The 18,145-nt window shown below is 44.8% G+C and overlaps 1 protein-coding gene across 1 annotated transcript in view; it reads right to left on the reverse strand.

Annotated features, from left to right (window-relative positions):
* The window catches only part of BCAP31 (B cell receptor associated protein 31), a 72,855-nt gene that overhangs the window by 46,965 nt on the left and 7,745 nt on the right, over nt 1–18,145 (reverse strand). Inside the window, exons 3-5 of the mRNA XM_077478879.1 lie at nt 17,691–17,791; nt 12,061–12,205; nt 1,551–1,686 (exon numbers count right to left, since the gene is read on the reverse strand). Coding sequence (XP_077335005.1) covers nt 1,551–1,686; nt 12,061–12,205; nt 17,691–17,791 — 382 coding nt within the window. The remainder of the gene's footprint in view (nt 1–1,550; nt 1,687–12,060; nt 12,206–17,690; nt 17,792–18,145) is intronic.

The raw sequence follows: 18,145 nt of genomic DNA on the forward strand, positions 1-18,145 counted from the left end.
AGAATCTGATGCAGCTGTGCATAGAGTGCATAGTTATGCAAATATAACTTGTCAGCAGAAGTACAAGATTATAGGTCATAAAAGGTGCAGATTTTAGTTTTTCAAAATGATTTACAGTACTAATACCATATTGCTAGAAGCCCCAATTGATATAAAACACTGGGGGGGGTCCTCTTCTCCTCCTAGGACAGAAGCAAAAAACTTACTTGAAACTCCATCTATGGTGAAGTCTGGTACTGCAGCGACCAAGCAAAGGAATGCATTTAGTAATAACCTGACAGACCTTTTAACCCCTCCCTGACAGGGAGTGAGGGGAAATCTACAATGGGAACAATTAAGTCAATCCAATTCTATTCTAAAAACACAAACATGACATTGCCTCCTCTGTGCAGTTGGTTTTGCATAGACTGGCCCCGATCTATCTCTTCTGGGGTCCCTCAGCAGTGCTCCTGGCTCCTCCTTATCAAGTGCCCCATCGGAGAAGCGCTCTCCCTTGGACACCCATGCAGGCGAGCTCCCGTGTCCTGCTTCTGCGTCAATTGACACAGACAGCAGGACTCGGCTCACCCCGCATCTCCCACGTCATTGGATTTGATTGACAGCAGCTGGAGCTAATGGCTGCTCTGCTATCAATTTATCCAATCAGGACTGGAGCTGGGGGTGCTTGTCCCAGGCACAAGAACGATTGGGCTCAGGTAAGTAAAAGGGGGCTCTGGTGCACTACAAGAGGTTTTTCAGCTTAATGCATAGGAGGCAAAAAAACACGAGGGTTTACCATCCCTTTAAAAAACAAACATGTTATACTTACCTGCTCTGTATAATGGTCAGAGCAGCCCCGAGCCTCCTCTTCTCGGGTTCCCTACCCCGCCTGCCGCCGCAATCCTGGCCCTGCTGAATGCACCCAAAGCAAGCCGTTTGCTCTAAGGGCACTCACGCAAGCTCGCTCCCGAGCCCCACTCTGCATCTATAAGACACAGAGCGCAGCTTAGCCAGGCACCCCTGCTAACTGGCTGTGATTGACAGAAGTGGGAGCAAATGAGGAGGGGGAGATAGAGAGACAGACAGAGAACAACCCCGCAGGAGCCTAGGCTTCCATGCACAGCACTGGATCAAGATCAGGCAAGTATTGGGGGCTGGGGGAGGGGAGTAGCTTTAGCTAGTTTTTTTTTTTACCTACATGTATAGATGTGATGAAAGGGGAAAAAAAAATTAAAAATAAAAACCTTCAGCTTTTACAAACAAGCCGGCTACATGAATCAAAAGTCGGTCAGTTCAGCAGGGATCTGGATGAATTTTGATCCATGTATGCTCAGAGAGGTTGTACAGAAGTCGATCTACATATTTTCCCCCCTTAAATCAGTGCACCTCCTAGCTATATAGTCTGTGACACTGATCAGGGTATTCTGATGGCTGCGATGTCTCCCCCTCGAAAATAAAACCACATTGAGTGTGTGTGTGTGTGTGGGAAATCGAGTAAAATAAATAAATAATATTAAAAAAACAACTCATCTATGGGCTGTATTGATTTCATACATGTTGGTGCCAGATACCTTCTTCAGCTTGTCATTCTCATCCATGTATTTCTTGGCAGCATCACTTGCGCTCTCGGCCTGTTTTTTGAAGGCCTCATTGGATGCAATGACGGTGGCTTGCTTGGAGATCAGGGTAACAAGACGTCTTAGCAGGCTGTGAAAGGAACAAAAGAAGAGATTAATCATCTCTTACGGCACACTGCAAAATACATACATCAAGTGGTTGGCCCTTCTGCTTTGCAGAACTGAGTTCCTCAATTCAAATCCTGGCATGGAGTTTGCATATTCTTCCTGCACGAGTTTCGTCCCACGCCCCAAAAAAACATGCTGGTAGGATAAATTGGCCCTAGAATGTGTGTGCAAATGTAAATATGTAGGGACTGACGTCAATGTGGGTGGCACAGTGGTTAGCACTCTCGCCTAGCAGTAAAAAGGGTCGCTGGTTCGAATCCCAACCACAATACTACCTGCCTGGAGTTTGCATGTTCTCCCTGTGCCTGCGTGGGTTTCCTCCGGGTACTCCGGTTTCCTCCCACACTCCAAAGACATGCTGGTAGGTTAATTGTCTAATTGGCCCTAGTATATGAGTGTTAGTTAGGGACCTTAGATTGTAAGTTCCTTGAGGGTAGGGGCCAATGTGAACATACAAATGTAAAGCGTTGCGTAAATTAACAGCATTATACAAGTAACTTAAATTTAACTTAATTAACTTAATTTGCTGTGCAAATTAAAGAAAAAATTTCCCATACCTGGGATGACTGGGCCAAGTTTACAGAGTCACCAGAGTTCCTGACTTGAGCTAAAAGGGAACTCAGCCATTGGACCTGACAAGCCTTGAAGCAGTATCTAGGTAAACCTTGGTTTATATATTTCTCCCCCCCACCCCTTTTTTCCCCTCTACCCCCCCCTTTTTCCCCCCTCTCCCCCCTATATTTTATATACATAAAGATATGACCCCTTTAAAAAAAAAAAAAAAAAAAAAAAAAAAGCAGATTACAAGACTAGCCAAAATTAAAGGGTTACTAAAGCTTGATTTAAAGCAGGGATATGCAATTAGCACCTCCAGGTGTTGCAAAACAACAACTCCCATCATGCCTCTGGGTGTCATGCTTGTGGCTGTCAGAGTCTTGCTATACCTCATGGGACTTGTGGTTCTGCAGCAGCTGGAGATCCGCTAATTGCATATCCCTGAATTAAAGAAAAAAAATACATGTCATACTTACCTACACTATGAAGTTGGTTAAGCACAGAGTGGCCCCAAGCCTCCTCTTCTGGGGTCCCTCAGCAGCACTGGTAGCTCTTCTCGAGTGCCCAGTCTGTGAAGCGCTCTCCTTCGGGACACCCATGCGGCTGCACCGCTATAAACCCATCCAATCAGGACACGAGACACCAGCTAGAACTGGTGTGCTCATCATCAGGGAGAATAAAGACTGGGTTCAGGTAAGTAAAAACTGAGGCACTGGGGGGGGGCTGCAGCATGAGAGAAGGTTTTTCAACTAACGCATAGAATGCATTAAGGTGAAAAACCATGAGGGTTTACAACCCTTTTAAATTGAAAAAGGTTTGACTTTTGTGAATATAAAAATAGGTACTTATTTCATATTATCTGAGGAATAGTATATCAAGGGTATAAAGGGATAAATAATACAATTTAAACATTATTCGTGTTTCTACACTTATCCACTCTATTATGTATAGTATAAAAGTTAACTTGTAAAGTTAACTGAAAACTTTAATAAAAATAAATAAATAAATAAATAAATAAGAAATAGGGACCTTAAAATTGTAAGCTCCTTGGAGATGGGCACTGATATGAATGTACAGCAGTGCTGTGCAAATTGTTGGTGCTATATAAATATCTTTAATAAATAATCAACAAAAGAAAAAAAAAAAAAAAAAAAAAAAAATGAGGGGAGAGGGTTCTGTAGTCCCGTATAAGGGAACTGAGCAAGCCTGATAACACTGCTGGGGATTTCAGTAATAAACTGTGCGGCTGTCTCTTTTCTCCATGAGCTGCAACTTTTCATTCCACCCGCTGGTGAAGTCTGGTACTGCTGAGAGACTGTCCATTCAGTTATCAAAGCTCTATTTGATCACCGAAAGAACAAGCTGTGGTCTGCTATGGAAATACCCCTCAGAGACAGGACATAAAACTATGAAGAAGCAATACGTTTAGGAATTACAGCTCTTAAGAATAGCCACCCCCACCCCTTTTCAAGAGACCAAAAGTAACTGGACAATTTAATCAAAAGCTGTTTCATGGCCTGTTGTGGGCTACTCCATTATTTATTCATCAATTAAGCAGGTAAAAGGTCTGGAATTGGTTCTAAGTGTGGTATTTGCATTTGGAATCTATTGCCGTGAACCTACATCAAGCGTTCAAAGGAGCTGTCCATGCAAGTGAAACAGGTCCTTGTAAAGCCCCATACACATTATCAGATTTTCTGCAGATTTTTGTCTTCAGATTTACCAAAACCATACAATATGAGATCAAACCTTAGGAGTTTCAATTTGTATGCAATCAGGCAGGCCCTTCTACTACATGGTTTTGGTAAATCTGAAGACAAAAATCAGCAGAAAATCTGATAGTGTGTATGGGGCTTAAGGCAACAAAAACGGAAACAAAATCCAGAGATAGCAGCAACATTAGGAGTGACCAAATCAACAGTTTGGTATCTTCTGTAAAAAATAATGCACTGGTGAGCTCAGCAACATAAAAAAGGCCTGGAGGTCCATGGAAGACTACAGTGGTGGATGATCACAGGATCCTCTCTATGGTAAAAAAAAAAAATAAAAAAAAACATTCACGACATCCAGGCAAGTGAAGGACACACTCCAGGGAGGTGGATGTATCATTATCAAAGTTCACAAGAGAAGACTTCACAAGAACAAATACAGAGGGTTCACCACAAGGTGCAAACCATTCATAAGCCTGAAGAATAGAAATTCCACATTAGACTTTGCCAAAAAAAAAAAAAAGCGAGACCAGTTCTGGAAAAGCATCCTTTAGATGGATGAAACAAAGATTAATCTGTACCAGAATGAGGGGAAGAAAAAAAATAAAAAATAAAAAAGTGTGGAGAAGGCTTGAAACAGCTCATGATCCAAAGCACACAACGTAATCTGTAAAACCTGGTGGAGCTTGCAGTGTGATGGCATGGGCATGCATCGCTTCCAGTGGCACTGGGTCATTGGTGTTTATTGATGTGACAGAAGCAGCCAGATTAATTCTGCAGTGTTTAGAGAGATATAGTGTCAGCCCAGATTCAGCCAAATGCAGCAAATTTGATTGGACGGCGCTTCACAGTACAGATGGACAATGATCCATTACACACTGCAAAAGCAACCCAGGAGCTTCTGAAAGAAAAGAAGTGGAATATTCTGCAATGGCCGAGTCAATCACATGATCTCAACCCAATTGAGAAAGCATTTCACTTGAAGTCAAAACTAAAGGCAAAAAATCCCACAAAGAACAACTGAAGATGGCTGCAGTTAGAGCCTGGCAACGCATCAGAAAAGAGGAAACCCAGTCTTTGGTAATGTCCATGGGTTCCAGACTTCAGGCAGTTATTGATAGTAAAGGATTCTCAACAAAATATTAAAATAGAAACATTTTATTTATGATTATATTCATTTGTCCAATTACATTTGAGCTGAAAATGGGGGAACTGTGTATAAAAATGTACACAGTTCCTAAAATTTGTACTTGATATTTATGTTCAACCCCTTGAATAAAAAGCTGAAATTCCGCCATTCAAATTAATTTGATTTGTTTGGTTTTAATTTTATTCTGGTGGCATACAGAGCCAAAAGGCATGTGTGCCTGTGTCCAAATATATATGGACCCAACTGTAGAATGCCTCGTATTTGTTTCAATGGATACAAGGCATTATCTCCTAGATTGCAAGCTCTAATGAGCAGGGCTCTCTGATCCCTCATGTATTCTAACTGTACTATCTATCCTCATGTTGTAAAGCGCTGCACTGAACAATGAGAATGTGACATCACTGCCTCTCTCCTCCTCATCCAATCGTGTATACCCACAAAGGTGTTCCAGGCATCACTGTGTAGGAAGTCCCATTCATGTCAACTGGGACACATTGGCTGTACGGACACAGCCAAAGAGGCCTTAAGAACGTCAAATGGTTGAAAGTATTACTAGCACATTGTTCTGATTTCCAATGTAGATTCAATTCACTTTACACATCATATTTAGAGAGTAATGAGATTCAGACACTGATGCCTTAACCTCCTAGAGATAAATCAAGGCTGCTATGCATTTTATAATCAGATGAAAGCCTTATCTCACCGCTAGATACACAGGGACTAGAAGGTATGAATGGGATTATGTGACAAATATAGCAAAGAATAGCAACAGCGCCATCTGCTGGAAGTGTGCCAACACTGTAGGTTCAGTAAAACATTTAAAAGTTTTGTGATACTAGACCAGGAGTCTTCAGTATGACGGCCACATTGTAGATTTTACAAAGATATTCAAGGGCTAACATAAATAAATATATATATATATATATATATCTGATTGACAAAATTTGAATGAATGAAGACACTTCAAGAAAAAGAAAAAAAAATAATAATTCACATCAGAAGTCTCCCCTTTCACATCACATCAATCAGCTTCCTTTAGAGTCCCCTTTTCACATCAGAACAAAAGTCCCATCTTTTCAGATCAGAAGTCCTCCATCAGAGTTCCTCTTTAACATCAGAAGTCCACCCTTTCGCATCATAAGCCTCCTTCAACCCGATTCCCCCCTTTTACAGCAGAAGTCCCCCCCACACAACATCAGAGCCTCTCCTTAAATCAGAGTCCCCTTTCACAAGGGAAGTTCCCCATTTCACAACAGAAGCACCCCCCCCCCCCATCAAATTTCAAATTAAAGTCACCCTATCACTTAAGGAGTCCCCCCCACATCATCAGCACTCCCCTTCATTATCATAGTTCCTCCTTCAACCACATCATAGCCCCCCTTTCACATCAGAAGCTCCCCCATATCATAACCCCCCCTTCAATCACAGTCCCCACTTTCAGAAGTCCCCACACAAAACCCACCATCGGAGTCCCCTTTTCACATCAGAAGCTGCCCCATCACATAACCCCCCTTCACTCACAGTCCCCCCTTTTAAATCAGAAGTCTACACACACACACACACACACACACACACACACATCAGAGCTCTCCTTCAATATCCCCCTTTCACATCACATCATAACCCCCCTTAAATTACAGTCTCCAATTCCACATCAGAAGTCGTTTCTACCCCCCGCCCCCCCCCCCCCATATCAGAGTCCCCTTTTCACATCAGAAATATTGCCTTTGGGATGTGAAAAGGAAGCCCCCCGTCACACTGTAACCCCATTCAAGCAGCTTTCACACCAAAACCGTGGGGGCGTCGGCAGTAAAACAAAGCCATTATTAGCGACATTTTACTGCCGAATTTGCGGCGCATTTCGGCCGCTAGAGGGCCCCTTTTAACCCCCGCTAGCGGCTGAGAAAGGGTTAGAAACTGCCTGCAATGCACCGCAATAGCAGTGCTTTGCCAGCAGTATAGTTGCGCTGCCCCATTGTTTTCAATGGGCAGGAGCGGTAAACACACCGCTCCTTCACTGCTCCAAAGAAGCTGCTGCCAGGACTTTTCCTGATGTCCTGCCAGCGCAACGCTCCAGTGGGAAAGCCCTCGGGTTCAGATGTTCCAATCACCTCCATGGCCACAGGTGTATGAAAATCAAGCACGTAGACATGCAGACTGCTTCTACAAGCATTTGTGGAAAAAAAAGGGGTCACTCAAGAGCTCAGTGAATTCAAGCGTGGTACCGCGATAGGTTGCCACCTGCTCATTAAGTCTAGCCGTGAAATTTCCTTGTTACTAAATGTTCCACAACTTACACAACTTAGTATTATAACAAAGTGGAAGCAACTGGGAACAACAACTCCGCCATGAAATGGTAGGCCACTAAAATGACAGAGACAAGAAAGGCGCCACCGGATTAAAAACAGTTGCATTTATTTAAAACACATGGCCCCTTCCTGTTCCAACATGACTGTGCACCAGTGCACAAAGCAAGGTCCATAAAGACATGGATGAGCAAGTTTGGGGTGGAGGAACTTGACTGGACAGAGTCCTGACTTCAACCCGACAGAACACCTTTGGTATGAATTAGAGCAGAGACTGCGAGCCAGGCCTTCTCGTCCAACATCAGTGCCTGACCTCACCAACGCACTTATGCAAGAATGGTCAAATATTCCCATAGACACACTCCTAAACCTTGTGGACAGCCTTCCCAGAAGAGTTGAAGGTGTTATAGCTGCAAAGGGTGGGCCAACTCAATATTGAACCCTACAGACTAAGACTGGGATGTCATTAAAGTGTGTGTAAAGGTTACACACACTTTAATGGCATCCCAGTCTTAGTCTGTAGGGTTCAATATGGAGTAAAATATATATTTTATATATACACAACCAAATACCTGTAATTAAAAAATAAATAAAAACCTACGCTTTGACAGATCTGAAGGGATGAGTGTGCCCCCTTCACTGCGGTCTACAGTCCCCTCTAATGGCTCCTGGGAGCAGCAGGTCAGGATGTACACACGATTTTGCCATTTGCGGGAAGGGGGCCCACAGCTTTAAAAAAAAAAAAAAAAAAAGTACAGATTCCCATTCATGTATTGTACAGGATGACTATGGAATCTGCACTGAAAAATAGTTATGCAAGAAAATTCCAAAATATGATGAACTTTTTTTTTTCCCCTAAAAGTTCCCTCTGCGTCTTTTCCTACGCATTCATTCTAAGTACAATATCCCATAGGTGCAAGAATAAAAGCACAGAAACATAAAATCTCATTGGGTGGAAGCTCATGCTGGCTGGTGGACAGCCCAGTACAAATAGTGATTATATGAAACAGGCATTTGCAGTGCGGGCATGAACAGCCTGATCATGAGATCGGCTTGGCTGCACCAGCCTGTTTATTTACTGAACTGACAGGCTGAGTTTTGACAGAAAAACATTTTACAGTATGTTCTCAGAGCAGAAAGTTCCTGGACAGCCAAGCCTCTTGTTTCCAAGAACGTTAGCGATGGAGTAGAGAACACGGAGCCAGTAAACACAACTGACTGGAACAGCTGGGTAATAGGCGCCTAGAATCACCATCCTGGGGGAGTCGTTGGTTTTCACTCAACTTGGATGAATAGGAATCTGTTTCCACGAGGCTGGGAAAGCACGTCACTGGGTGTAAACAAAAACAGGACCGCTTTAAACCTCTACTGACAAATCGCTGTGTGCCCCCGTTCTCCGGAACAAATCAGGGCTGAATCTTTGCCTGAATTCGGCCCTGAAACAGAGCCAAAGACGCACAGATGTGCCGTGAGCTCTGCATCGGCAACTGAGATATGTGAACCAGTTCCACAGAGAGAAGGCCACGCTCTCCTGCTATGTGAAATGGATGCAAGGAAGTCCACATACAATTTGCATAGGTGTGAACCCGGCCTTAGACACAGAGGGTGGGATAGCACTAGTAGCCAACCAGGTATGCTTCATGCAAATCTGCTGACTAGAAACCTGCCGAGACAACCTCATCTGTCTGTTGCACATTCACTTTCTAGTCAACAGGATGGGGGGTATTAAAAAGACACCACTGTATTTATTTTTACAGTCTACAACTGTAAAAGAGAAAATAGTGTCATCTGCCTGGCAGTGCTCTTCTGTTGAGTTAGGCCTCATTCACCTGGGGCAGACATAAATCTACCAGGTTTACCAGCACAGGTATTCCATGTACCCCCCCGGACAGGCAGTCCCATTGCCATCATTTGAGACACAGTGGCTGCACAGACGCAGCCACGGCTCCCAATGTAAAATAACTGCGGGTGCATGGCCGCCCCCCCCTCAAACACATTGTGAAGCCACTGCATCCCAAATGACATCAATGTGACTGTCATGAAGGGGACGCAAGGAACACTTGTGCATCCCTATGCAGGTATTATTATTAAAAAAGTACTTTTATAGCGCCATCAGTTTATGCAGCGCTTTACATATACATTGTACATTCACATTGGACCCTACCCTCAAGGAGCTTACAATCTAAGGTCCCTAAACTCACATTCATATACTAGGGCCAATTTAGACAGGAGCCAATTAACCTACCATCATGTCTTTGGCGTGTGGGAGGAAAGCGGAGTACCCGGAGGAAAACCGCGCAGGCAAACATGCCTATCCACAGGTGTACAGTTATGTATGACCTGTGTGAATGAGGCCAAAGGCCATATATGCTTTAAAGTGCTTGTAACCCCAGTATAACCATTTTACCTATAATAAGGCTTAACAGTGGGTACCATGAATTTCTCCTAAACCTACAGTTTAGGAGATATTCACTGTATCTGTATGTGCCAACGTCATCGGCACTGAAGAAACGGCTCACCGTTTCTTCAGCTGCTGTGCCGTTACTGGTATGCACATGGGAGGGACGTCATTGTGGCTCTGGGCCAATCACAGCGCCGGAGCCCCGCAAACCTGGAAGTAACTCCAGGACATCACGAGTCCCAGGTGTGTGCCGGGACTGCTGCAACAGCATCATTCTAAGGTAAGCATTTTTATAATCAGCTAGTATTCTCATCATTTTTATAACAAGCTAGTATGCATACTAGCTCATTATGCCCTTGTCTTGCAGGTGTTTTTTTTCATCTGGGTTTACAGCCACTTTAATGTGCGGCATTATTAAAAATGATCTGTCATAAAAAATAAAAAAAAAACACATACCTGCAGTTTTAATTTTTTTGTTCTAAAGTGTTCTAAAGTAGTTCTAAAGGCTGAAGTTTTTTTTTTCCCCCCTTCATGCATTTTACATAGTGTGCAGCCCCCCACCCCAATACACATATAAATCCAGCGCTGTGCACAACAGCAGTGGCTCTCCTGGCTCTCTCCCTCCTCAGTGGGAGAAGTAGCAGGGGGTTGGCTGAGCTGCGCTGTCTTGTGAAAACACAGAGCAGGGCTCTGAATCGAGCACCCACGAGTACCCTCCATAGCAAGCACTTGGCAGGGGGTGAGCCAGGAGCAGTGGCAGGAGACCTCAGAAGAGGAGGATCGGAGCTGCTCTGTGCAAAACCATTGTATAAGTAAGAAAAAAAAAAAAAAAGCAATGTGCAATCAATGGAGGGCACAAAAATTGCTTTTTATATGCAAGATTGTTGTACCATTGGTCAAGCTCTGATTTTGCATGATATTTTATGTTTACTGGTGCTGTGAATACATTTTTCTTCTATTGACATTATAATATACGTTTGTGGATCACTTAGCACTTTTTCAAAGCAATTGTATGCTTATAATGCTTAAAGTGATTGTAAAGCTTTGTTTTTTGTTTTTTTTTGTTTTTGTTTTAAAAACAAACATGTCATACTTGCCTCCACTGTGCAGTTTGTTTTGCACAGAGTCATCCTCTTCTGGGGCCCCCCGGCGGTGCCATCAGCTCCTCCGTGCATCGTATAACCCCTTAGGAGAAGCACTCTCCTGGAGGGGGTTACCTTGCAGGTGTTTCGTCCCATATGGCGACCCATCACATTTGGCTACAGAAGCGACGGTCCGCTGAAAAATTTCATACTGCGCACGCGTAACTTGCCGATATGCGTTCCAAAAGTTTTTACCACAATACGGAGAAGTGAAACGGTCAGATAATGTCACGGAAGTGACATTGCAGACAAGCTCTTCTTCTGTATAATTATTGATTTTAAGACACCACTTTGCAACAGGAACCCTCGCAGGCTCGCTTCGCTTGGCACAATTATAGATCTAACTCTATGTCCACTTGGATGGTGGGGCTTGAACCTGGACTTAGGAGTGGAGCCACATAACTGCGCAAGCGCAGTTCAAACGTCAGTTCTGTTACACTATACGACGGTTGTAGTGTGCTGTTTTGTTGTAAAAGTGTTGGAACGCATATGGCGGGGTCGCGCATTCACACTCCAGCGGGTAGCTAAATGCGATGGGTCGCCATATGTGAAGATACACAGGCGCGCCCTCGAGTCCAGCATTTGCGCCCATAGACACAGAATGTAGGACTCGGCCACGCCCCTTGCCTCATTGACAGCAGTGGGATCCAATAGCTGCGCTGTTCTCAACCTATCCAATCAAGAGCCGAGAAACCCAGACAGAGAGGAAGTGCACGTCTCCGCCGAGGGATCGAGGGGGATAGGCGAGTAAAAACGGGGGAGGCTGGGAAGGCAGTCACTGTCAGAAGTTTTTCACCTTAATGCATAGGATACATTAAGGTGGAAAAACACAAATGTTTCCAAACCCTTTAACAGTGTACGCTGAATAAAAGACATGGGGGGGGGGGTCCGAAAGATTGAGGGGAGAAGGAAAAGAAGACAAGACCTGAAAGGAATACCTGAAAAGGGGATTCAACAGTGTGAAACATCCAACTTCTGATAGACAAAGAATCATACGAGCTTTTACTGCCACCATGTGGTCACACAATAGCACTGCATCTAAGAAGAATCAGATGGCGTACGTCAATACTCACAATGCCAGCAGGAGGGAGAATCCGGCAATGTACAGGTTACGCTGGGCTCTGAACAGCTTCATGTGGATATGCTCCACAGCCACTGGGTTATGCTTGAGGTCCACCTGATCCCCAACGCCATACTTCTGGATCTCCCGAAATGCATCTATAAAAGAAAGAACGAACTTTGTGATGGAAAGGTTCTATAACCCCATTTATAAAAAAAACACAGCGGCTTGAACAATACAGCTTTGGACCTGCCAATTTACCAAAATCCTTGTCACTACTTTCAGACTCGCAAAGTGACGTAGCCCGTAGGTCGCTGCCTACTTCTGAGTTTTGGGCGCGTGCATGTGCACCTCCCCCACTGGCACAGAGGTAACCTGTCAGCAAGTCCTAGCCAATAATTCACAGGCCGGACCTACTGATTGGCTGGTGTCCAACCACAGCCCGTGGCGCTACGTTGACAATTACCACTGGGCTCTGTACAGACAGAACTATTGATCCATTTACAGATCTATTCGTACAAGCAGCACACTGTACACATAGGCACAAATTTAATCCCTCGATCACCCCTAGATGTTAACCCCTTTTAGTTGGAGAGGTACACGAAGTGCCAGAGAACTACAAGAGCACACTCATGTTCCATAGTGAGCTGCAAGTCCATCTACTACGGTGGCAGACGAGACTCACCAATTCGTTGGCTCACTAATCTTGGTGAATGAATGATGCGCCTGTGGGGGAGAAGAAGCCCTGCATGCTATCACAGTGGTTTGGGGGTCAGGGTTTTTCCATTTCAACCATGTTACACCCTAAATATGGGCGCAACATGGTGCAAGAGGTAGACAGCCTTTAACTGATGCAGACCAGCCGCTGTCATTTTACTGCAGCAGGTCGGCACGATCCCACGAACTGTCGTAGCTATATGTTGGCTCACGGGATTGGCATAGCAAGTGTACGCACGCACCCGATGCACTGCGGGGGTGCTGATGCTCGTGGCTGGCGGTCGCGAGCACGAGAGACAGAACATGGACGCGTGTGTGTTAACACACAAATCCCTGTTCTGAGAGGAGTGACAGATCATGTGTTCCTAAATAACTAGGAACCACGATCCGTCACACACAGGGAACACAGTTAACCCCTTGATCGCCCCCTAGTGTTAACCCCTTCCCTGCCAGTGAAATTTGTACAGTAATCAATGCATTTTTATAGCACTGATCGCTGTATAAATGCCAATAGTCCCAAAAATGTGTCAAAAGCGTCCAATCTGTCCACCATAATGTTGCAGTCACGATAAAAGTCGCAGATCGCCGCCCAAAAAAAAATAAAAATGCTATAAAGCCATCTTCTATTTTGTACAAACCAAACAATATACGTCTATTGCTCCCAAACATTATATTCTTTTTATTTTAGCAGACTATAGAGAATAAAATGGTGTTGTTGCAATACTTTATGCCACACTATATTTGCGCAGCAGTCTTTCAAAAACAAACATTTTGGGTGAAAAAAAATACACTTTGATAAACAACACAAAAAAATGAACCACTTCAACCCTGGAAAGATCTGCCCACCCCCCCCCCCCCCCCCCTTAATTACCAGGACGTTTTTTGCGATTCGGAAATGACAATTGCGCGGTCATGCAACGTTGAACCCAAACAAAAATTTAAGTGCTTTCCCCCCCCCCACAAATAGAGCTTTATTTTGGTGGTATTTGATCACCTCTGTGGCTCTTATTTGTTGCACTATAAACAAAAAGAGCGACAATTTAGAAAAAAAAATCTATATTTTTTACTTTTTTTTATAGCAAAAAGTGTATAAAAACAAAATTTCTTCCTCAGTTTAGGTCGATATGTATTATATTTTTGTTTAAAAAAAAAAAAAAAAAAAAAAAGTCGATCAATAAGCATGTTGTACACTGGTCCCCTAACATGCATTAAACTGAATGGCTCCTTGTCTCCTCCGTTCCCCCTGCAGAGGGGCACCAGGCAGGGATGCCCTCTCTCCCCATCCTTGTTTGCCCTTGCCATGGAACCTATTGCGGAGGCCCTTAGATGCTCAGCCAAGGTCCATGGACTTAGGGTGGGCTGGCTGGAGGAGAGAGTGGCTCTCTACACGGATGATTTACTGCTTTTTTTTTTAAACTTTGCTGGTGACTCTCTGCGGTGCGCACTCGGAATCATGGACGCCTTTTCCACCTTCACCGGGTTAAGGGTGAATTGGCATAAGTCTCAGCTTTTCCCGGTGGACGAGGGGGCCAGGTCCTCCTCGTCCCCCTCTACCCTGCTTCAATGGGTGGATACATTTACTTATTTAGGTATCATTATTTCAAGGGAGAGTGGGGATTTTCTCCGGCTTAACCTTGAACCTGTCCTGATAGGGATTAAATCCAAACTAAGGGCCCCTCTCCCTCATTGGGCGCATCAACCTTCTAAAAATGAAAGTCCTCCCCAAACTTACTTATTTAGGAATTCCCCACAACGGCTGAATAAGACCTTCTTTAATTCTCTTAAAGGGGTTGTAAAGGTAAATGTTTTTTCACCTTAAATGCATTCTATGCATTAAGGTGAAAAAACATCACACTGCCGGCGCCCCCAGTCCCCCCATTTTACTTACCTAACCCCTCGAAAGTCATGCGCTCACCCCCGCCGTCCTCTTCGCCGCTCAGCCTGGCTGGAGTGGATGGATTGAAAGCAGCGCAGTCATTGGCTCGCGCTGCTGTCAATCACATCCAATGACGCAGTGCGCCGGGGTAGGGCCGTGTGATACAGCGAGCGGCTATAGCCGCCGGCTGTATCACGGGAGCGCGCCCGCAAGTGCTTCTCACCATGCGAGGGAGCTCGCATAAATGTGAGAAGTACCTGCGGGAGGAAACAGACAGCCGCAGAGGGACCCCAGAAGAGCAGGTTCGGGGCCACTCTGTGCAAAACGAGCTGCACAGTGGAGGCAAGTATAACATGTTTGTTATTTTAAAAAAATAAAAAATTAAAAATTTACTTTACAATCCCTTTAAACAACTTTTCCCTTTCATTTATTTGAGGGTCTGGAACACCTAGATTCAAGTATACCACTCTGACCAGGCCAGTGGATAGTGGGGGCTTGGCTCTCCCGGACTTCCACAAATACTTCTTGGCCACTCAGCTTGTAACTGTCCACTGGTGGTTGCAGCCTGATCTGACCAATTCTGCTACGGTGTTGGAGGTGGCTATAGTGGGGTCTCTGGAGGCCTTGAACGGGTTGATATTCAGGGGGCCAAAAACACCTCATTGCCTCACCCCTTCTATGCGCACCATTATGAGGGCGTGGAAGGTGGGAGAGGCACTGAGAGCATCTCTGCCGAACACCTGGTCTTCTCACACCCCCCTGTGCCTGAATCCTAACCTACCACAGTTCACTACTATCCTGGATCCACAGGCCTGGGCCAGATACAAAATACTGACTCTGGAGCATGTTATCACCAATGGGGAGCTTGCTCCCTTTCATGTATTGCGTACGAAATTGAATGTACCTGCATGGGCCCATTTCAGGTATCTCCAAATCGCCCACGCTTATAGATGTCAGTTCTTAGATCAACCAATCATGATGGAATACTCGGAGCTCGAGTCCACCCTTCGGGTGAAAGACTTGGAGAAACCCACTTCTCAGATTTACGGGTCCCTACTGATTGCTGCCATCCCCAAGATGTCCTCCCTCCGCAGGAAATGGGTGGGGGACATACCAGAGCTGGATGAAGATGATTGGAGGGAAATTTGTGTTTTGCCGTTTTCTCCCCTGGTCTCAGCTAGGGACAAACTGGTCCAATACAAAATCATACACAGAGCCCACTACACACCCCACAGACTGCACCGGATGTCGCCGATGCATTCCCCGGCGTGCTGGCGATGCTCTTATCAGCCAGGGGACTTCTTTCACATTTTCTGGGCTTGCCCAGCAATTGTACATTACTGGAAGGAAGTTCTCCATGTGAGAGTTAATATCACTAAGACTAGTGTTCCTTATGATCCTAAATATTGTCTGCTGGGGCTGGTGGAACAAATATCAATCCACAGAGCTAGGAAAATACTCATATCCTTATTACTGTACTACGCACGTAAGGCCATCACGATGAATTGGAAACAATCATCTCCCCCCTCTGTCAAGCTCTGGAAGGGTCTAGTGAATGCCAGTTTGCCCCTTTTAGAGCCACCTACATGGGCAGGGGTTGCCCACAAAAATTTGAAAGAGTGTGGACCTGTTGGTTAGACGATAGCACTACAGCAACTGATGCAGTAACTAACCCTTAGAACAACATTAAGGTTATAATATGGTAGTAGACTGACCCAAGTACTACAAGTATTCCTATGTTATGTTATCCTGCATTATGCTATTGAGCACAGATTCTCCTGCTTTTAACCTCTCCCCACATTGGGGTATTGATAAGTTAAGTTTTGTTTGTTATTGGTCTGCCTGGTTGAGGGCTGTTGTTGCTTCAGATGCAGACTGATTATGTTGCGTTACCTGATGTGCCCTGCTGTGGTCTGTGGCTGCATCAGAGATTTTGCTGGCCCCTGTGTGGGCAATTTTCTATGCCATTGAAAAACTCGAAAAAGATTTTTGCAAAAAAAAAAAAAAAGTGTATATTATATATATCAATAAGTGTATATTGATTGGTTTGCGCAAAAGTTATAGCGTCTACAAAATAGGGGACATATTTGTGGCATTTTTATTATTATTTTTATTTACTAGTAATGGAAATGATCAGCGATCTTATTGGGACTGCAACATTGCGGCGGACAGATCGGACACTTTTGACACTTTTTTGGGACCAGTCATTTATACAGTGATCAGAGCTAAAAAACAGCCACCGATTACTGTGTAAATGCCATTGGCAGGGTTTGGACTAACACTAGGGGGCAATCAAGGGGTTAAACGTGTGTCCTAGGGAGTGATTCTAACTGTCGGGGGGTGGGGGGGTTGGAACTGCCTGGAGGAGGAGACCGATCGTTTATACTTTGTATAAACAACTGATAAGTTTCCTCACCCCTGACAGAACAGGGATCCGTATGTGCATTGACAGATCTCCGTTCTGTCTCTCTCAGGAGCGGTCGCGAGTACCCGGCGGTCATACTGCGGGCACTCACATAGTCTCCGTCATCCCGTCCCCTAGTGATCTTAAAGCGGTCGACGTATAGCTACGGTGCTTTGCTAGGGAGAGCCAACCTGTCACAGTATAACATCGCAGACACCGGGCACGCCCATCGGCTCCGTCGTCCCCGCCCCTAGTGATCTTAAAGCAGTTGATTTATAGCTATGCCGATTAGCACAGGAGAGCCAACCTGCTGCAGTATAACATTGTGGACACCGGGCACATGCATCAGCGCCATCGTTGTGCCCCCTAGTGATCTTAAAGCGGCCGACGTATAGCTACAGCGATTTGCCCAGGAGAGCCAACCTGCTATAGCATAACTGCGGCGGCTGGTCCTCTAGTAAAAAAAGTTTCCCCAATTTTTTGTAGAATGTGAAAAATGTTACATTGCAAGAATCGTGATCTTTATTCTAAGCAAAAATCGTGATTCTCATTTTAGCCAGAATCGTGCAGCTCTAGAAAAAGGGACATTTTTTTCAACAGATTCATCAGCAGAGAGCTACCACAAAATTGGCAACACAGTACTTGCCTAACAGTAACAATAACAGGATCACAATCAGGACCACAAAGAATGTGTTCCCGTACGCCACTATGAGTTTCACCAAGCGAGACTTGAAGATTTTCTGCCACCTGTAAAAGAAGAAGAAAGAAAGAATCAGCCACCTGAACTGACCCATTGGCTTGTACTGCAATAAGAGGGATGGTAAGGGGGCTTTGCTGTGTTGTATGACCGCCGGAGATGAGCTTTGGTATGTCGGTACCAGAATGTGTGTGAGCCTGCCCAGACAGCCATCGCCTGTACTGGCCAATCATCTGTGGCCAGGGCAACCCCCCCCCCCCCCCCCCCCCCATCTCCACAAGCCCCTCCTATACAGGTGAATGTGCACAATATACAAAAGGTAATTGGTGAAAACAAATCTTAAAGAGGGACATGGCACGCTATGTAATACTTAGTAGACATGTGCAATTTGTTTAGTTCCGAGT

This window comes from Lithobates pipiens, unplaced genomic scaffold (genome assembly GCF_037356315.1).
Source record: "Lithobates pipiens isolate NorthernLeopardFrog02 unplaced genomic scaffold, aLitPip1_a1.2 Scaffold_1, whole genome shotgun sequence".
Lineage (NCBI taxonomy): Eukaryota > Metazoa > Chordata > Amphibia > Anura > Ranidae > Lithobates > Lithobates pipiens.